This window comes from Agrilus planipennis, unplaced genomic scaffold, assembly GCF_000699045.2.
Source record: "Agrilus planipennis isolate EAB-ADULT unplaced genomic scaffold, Apla_2.0 scaffold287, whole genome shotgun sequence".
Taxonomy (NCBI): domain Eukaryota; kingdom Metazoa; phylum Arthropoda; class Insecta; order Coleoptera; family Buprestidae; genus Agrilus; species Agrilus planipennis.
This window is the reverse complement of record NW_020439002.1, coordinates 186,465-192,224: the sequence shown is the minus strand read 5'-3', so window position 1 is coordinate 192,224 and position 5,760 is coordinate 186,465. Positions and strand designations below refer to the sequence as shown.

Below are 5,760 nucleotides of genomic sequence, written 5' to 3'. Positions count from 1 at the left end.
ATATGTTTGGATCCGCAAGACTTAAATAAGATTATTAAAAGGGAATATTATAAAATTCCCACATTAGATCAAATTACTTATAAATTAAAGGGGGCAAAAGTGTTTAGTACTTTGGATGCTACACAGGGGTTTTACCAGATACCGCTAGATGAGGAGAGTTCCAACTTATGTACATTCGGTACACCCTTCGGTCGGTATAAATTTCTAAGACTCCCTTATGGAATTAAATCAGCTCCGGACGCCTTTCAGTCGCATTTCAAGTCGATTTTTGATGTCGATGGGGTCGACATATACATCGACGACATTTTTATTTGGGGGCGTACCAAAGAAGAATATGATGAGAGACTTTTGAAGGTTTTCAGTTTGGCATTAAACCCGAAGAAGAGAAAATAAGAGCCATAAAAGAAATGCCTCGTCCTAGGAGTAAAAAAGACGTTCAACGATTGCTTGGTGTACTAACGTATGTAGGAATATTCATAAAAAACTTTTCGAATAAAACAGTAGTACTTCGTGACCTACTGAAAAAACAAAACGATTTTGTATGGGGCCCAGAACATGAGACAGCTTTTGAACAAATTAACCACGAATTAACAAATCGACCTATCCTACAATTTTATGACGTAAATTTAGAAACAACAGCTTCAGTTGTTGCTTCAAAGACTGGATGCGGTGCAGTACTATTGCAAAATAACTTGCCTTGTGCATATGCTTCTAGAGCGTTTATAGAAACACAGTGCGGCTATGCACAAATTGAAAAGGAACTTTTAGCTGTCGTGGTAGGAATGGAAAAATTCCATCAGTTTGTGTTTAGTAAACTAATAACCGTTTAAACTGATCATTTACCTTTAATTAGCATTTTCAAAAAACCGCTTAATAAATGCTCTGCTAGGCTACAGCGTATAATGTTACAATTACAGAAATACGATATTGTCTTAAAATACAAACCTGGCTAGGAGTTAGTAATTCCCGAAAAAATCAATTTGCAATTAAGTAATGATATTTCCGAACATGTATGCATGATAATATCAGAAATTAACATTACCCAAAAAAGGTGGCAAGAATTACGCGTCCACACAAAAAATGATCCAGAATTACAGAAATTGAAACAAGTAATTTTGGAAGGGTGGCCAAACGATAATAAAAATTTAAAAAACATGTTAAAAAATATATTCAGTATAGAAGTGAATTAACCGTAGTAGACGATATTATCTTTAAAGGGCGAGCAATAGTTGTCCCGAAAAGTTTACAACCAGAAATGCTCGAAAAAATTCATTACAATCACATGAGTTTTCAAAAATGTTTGTCTCTAGCAAAGGAATCGTTATTCTGGCTCACTTTGACTAAAGACGTTAAAAATAAAATTTTAGGTTGCAATTTTAGGTTCGATACTCAAGGTCACAACAACCAGAATCTTTAACTAATCACCACGTTCCAGAACTACCCTGGAACAAGTTAGGCTGTGACCTGATGGAATATAAAGGGAAAAAATACTTGCTTCTAATCGATTATTATTCAAAGTATATTGAAATTGAAAAACTAGAAAACGACACAACTAGTTATAATGTGATTTTGAAATTAAAAAGTATATTCTCTAGACACGGTATACCATTAACATTAGTAACAGCCCCCGTCTGTTTACCTCAATTTACGTTGTTACTTCACCCACAAATGCTCAATCTAATGGTATGTCGAAAAGAAATGTACAAACTGCTAAAAATATACTCAAAAAGACACTTTCAGATAACAAGGATTTTATGTTAGCCTTACTACTATATCGTAACATGAAGATAATTAATAATAAATATAGTCCAGCAGAAATTCTTATGTCACGTAGTTTAAGAACTATTGTACCTACGTCCACTGAGAACCTAAGACCTATAAATGTAAATTATCAAAGTTATAATGAATGTTTAAGACAAAACCGCGACAAGTGTAAAAACTATTACAATAAAACCGCAAAAGACTTAAATTATTTAAAAGTAAACACACAAGTATACGTACAAACAAAACCTAAAGGTCAATGGTTGCCAGGGGTCATAGTAGAAAAAGTTAGAGATAGAACGTACGGGATAAAAATGAAGAACGGTAACATTTTAATTCGGAATAGAAGATTCATAAAACCCAGTGGAACGGTAAAGTTGAATTTAGGAAATGAAAAGTCTTCATTTTTGTCTCAGGAAAGGGAGGAAGAGAAGAATGAGGATGTAAAAGTTTATTTAGATATTGAAAGTGAAACTAGTGAACGTGATACAGAGACGAGTAAGGACACAGAATCAAGTGGGGACAATTCTGAGGAAACAGATTCTGAAGAGGGTTTTGTGAACAAAGAGAAAAGTACATCTTCGGGTCGAAAAGTGAAACCGCCTCAGAAGCTGANGGACAGCGCAGACGTCAGATTTATAGGTTATACTCCGGGCGACGAAGCGAAACAGTCAGAATTTGAGGTGAGTGACATTTTTATTGAACCCTGGGGCCGATATATCATGTATTCCGTGTAAAATGGTACCGAAAGATTGTAAAATAAACAAAACAAATCTGTCTGTGTTCGGCCCGAATGAAAATAGACTTGCGGTTGTAGGTTATGTTAATCTCAAAGTTTTACATAAAAGACTTTGTAATTTCAAAGCTTATGTTCAAAGATTTAAAAATACCTTTGTTAGGCAGAAACGAAATCAAAAGATTTAAATTACTTAAAAGAATTAATCATGTGAATAGTGCTAGCAGCCGAAAATCAAGCATAAATCCTTTCCAGAAATATCCGGAATTATTTAATGGTTTAGGTAAAATGAAAAATAAATGCAAAATAATTTGAAAACCGAACTGGACAGATTGGTAGAACTAGATGTAATAGAAGAAGTAAATGTTCCAACAGATTGGTGTAGTCCCATTGTTTGTGTTCCAAAAGGGTCAGGTATAAGGTTTGTTGCGATTATACAATGTTAAATAAAAACGTTAAGAGAACAGTTTTTCCAATGAAAAAAGTTGACGTGTCTTTAGCAAGGTTAAGAAAAGGGAAAATTTTTTCAAAACTTGATGCAACGGCGGGTTTTCACCAAGTCGAGTTAGATGAAAATAGTAAACATTTAACGAGATTTATACTTCCCTTTGGACGGTTTATGTATAAAAGACTACCTTTCGGTATAAATATTGCACCAGAACATTTTTCTAAAGAATTTTCTGAAATCCTTGCAGGAATTACAGGGGTGGAGACGCACGCGGAAGATATAGTGGTTTTCGCAGAAACCGTGGAGGAACATGACAGAATCTTGGATCAAGTTTTGAAAAAATTAAAAGAAGCTGGTGTTACTATTAATAGGGATAAATGTCGTATTGGGGTAGAAGAAATAACGTTTTTGGGACACCGAGTCTCAAAAGAAGGTATCAGTATTCTTCCTGAAAGAGTTAAAGCCATCAAAGAATTTCCAGTCCCACAAAATAAATTAAATGTTATGCAATTTTTAGGAATGGTAAATTATGCAGCTAAGTTTATTCCAAATAAATCTGAAATTATAGAACCGTTAAATTCATTGTTACCTGATAATGTACAATTTGTCTGGTTTGATAAACAGCAGGAAGCGTTCGATAAGATAAAAACTGTATTACAGCACGCGCCGGTATTAACTCACTTCGATTATAATAAAACAAACATTATTTAAGCAGACGCGTCAAGTTATGAGATCGGGGGAGCTTTGATTCAGGAAGAAGGTACGGGCGAAAGAAAAGTAGTTGCTTATATGTCAAAAAAGCTTACGGTGGGAGAGCAAAAATATAGTCAGATAGAGAAAGAAGCTTTGAGTTTAGCTTATTCAGCAGAAAGATTTAAAGATTTTATCATAAGCNGGGGGGGGGGGGGGGTAAAGGAAAATAATTCCGAGGGGGCCGGAAGTTAGCGAGAATTCAATGCCAACTACTTCTAATGAATTAGTGGCCAAAGAGATGGGCCTGTGTTTTAAAGAGTTCGGCTACGCCACCGCCTCGGGTGTTTTCATTATCCCTTCTGTAGGAAGAGAAGTTTGGGATGAAAAGTATGATTTTCTACCGGAGTAGGGGAGGGTTTTTTGGATGGTATGGTTTTCTTAGGTACCTTGGGACAACAATGATAGGTGAAGCGGTGGTTCCCTTTGCAATTAACACAGGAGGGGGTTGGGTCTGTCCTGGCATTTGTCTTGCATCCGGCGGTGACGTGGTTGCGCCGCAGAAGGCGCAGACCCAGGCAGCGTGGCAGTAATTGGCCGTATTTCATATAACGACGACATTGGGCAACTTCTTTGGTACTTTTCGGCTAAATTTTGACGTTGAGACCGCAGAGCTTGCTAAGTTCAATGATTGACTTGGACTTAGAAGAGGACTTGTCGAAACGGACGGATGCTAGTGGCCAGATTTTTTCACCTTTTGACATTCGGTAAACATCCTGGATAGCGAAACCATCATTAACAAGTTCAGACTGTATATCGTCCGTGGAGATGACATCGCAGACTCCATGGAGGACGACATGAAGGTCTCGCAGAGGTACGACGATAGGCGACGAAAATCGTCCACGGAGTTGGGTTAGATTCTAATCGAGTCTTGGGTGTTAATGGCCCGACGGCCGGTGATACCGTAGTTGTCCATGACTCTACGAATTTTCGGCCAAAGGGACTTTTGGAGGATAACAATTGGTGGAGGAGCTTAAGAGACTTGCCTCGGTTGCTCCGTTTCCGACTCAGTGCCAGTTTACGTTCGTCTTCGTCTTCGGCGTTTGTTGCGACGCTTACCGACTTCGGTGAACCCGTCAGCGGTAATAGATGACGGTCCTGATTCGGAGTGAACCTGGGAAGAAGCGGAAGGAGTGCCGTACCTGTGCCCTCACACATGGTGCTTAGAGGTGAATCAGTGACTGTGAAATCAGCAAAAATAATGAAAATTATACTTATAAAGGTACCGTACCTAATACTTTCTATAAATAGTATAAATAAAAATTGAACATTAGTCAAGCTTTTCAGCAACACTTACCGGAATCTGTGGCAAGGCAACTTAACAAGAGGCTCGTATGGGGGCAGTGATGATCGGTGACTGTGAAATCTGTAAAAATAATGAAAATAATACTTATAAAGGTACTCTACCGAATACTTTCTACAAAAAGTATGCATAAAAATTGAACGTTGGTCAAGCTTTTCAGCAACACTTATCGGAATGTGTGGCAAGACAACTTACACAGAGTCTCGTAGGGGGGCGGCGATGATCGGTGACTATGAAATCTGCAAAAATAATGGAAATAAAACTTATAAAGGTGACGTGATAGGTTAGTAGGACACCTTCTCAGGCATGAAGGTCTATTCAGACATATTAGAGGCAGAAACGGATGTTAGGACGGAGAGAGGTAGATTAAATTACTGTTCGGAAATAGTTAAAGATGTGGGTTGCTCTAGCTTTAGGAAAACCCGATGATTAGCTCAGGATAGGAAAAAGTGGAGGTGCGTGTCCAACCAGTGTTAGGACTGACGACCTTATGATGATCATAAAGTTTTTCAGAAACAGTGTCATTCTGTAAGATGAAGATGTCAAGAATGAAAGAAAGGAAGTTGCTTGTAAGGGGCGGGGAGGTACGTAGGATCTCGGGGCAACGGCAAGATTGGGTCAAGAATATTGGCAAGAATGGAAATGCCTTTTATGTTAGTGTGTCGGCAACGTGTTTGGCATTAAGATCGCCTGCGACGATCGTCGAGACGTTTGGAGGGGGAAATCCGAAATATTTAGTTTCGGCGGGGGGGGGGGAAAAGG

General features: G+C 38.1%; 2 protein-coding genes and 1 long non-coding RNA gene across 3 annotated transcripts in view; 2 read left to right on the top strand and 1 right to left on the bottom strand.

The window, feature by feature from the left end:
* LOC108741422 overlaps positions 1-4,067 on the top strand; it is a 10,214-nt gene extending 6,147 nt beyond the window's left edge. The window contains exon 2 of the mRNA XM_025975918.1: positions 3,857-4,067. Coding sequence (XP_025831703.1) covers positions 3,857-4,047 — 191 coding nt within the window. The 3' untranslated portion in view covers positions 4,048-4,067. The remainder of the gene's footprint in view (positions 1-3,856) is intronic.
* LOC112904845 lies at positions 2,381-3,816 on the top strand. The gene is made up of 3 exons (XR_003231408.1): positions 2,381-2,444; positions 3,193-3,378; positions 3,463-3,816. It is a non-coding gene; the product is annotated as an uncharacterized LOC112904845 (long non-coding RNA).
* LOC112904840 overlaps positions 3,842-5,760 on the bottom strand; it is an 11,026-nt gene continuing 9,107 nt past the window's right edge. The window contains exons 10-12 of the mRNA XM_025975913.1: positions 5,194-5,237; positions 4,993-5,061; positions 3,842-4,885 (exon numbers count right to left, since the gene is read on the bottom strand). Coding sequence (XP_025831698.1) covers positions 4,440-4,885; positions 4,993-5,061; positions 5,194-5,237 — 559 coding nt within the window. The 3' untranslated portion in view covers positions 3,842-4,439. The remainder of the gene's footprint in view (positions 4,886-4,992; positions 5,062-5,193; positions 5,238-5,760) is intronic.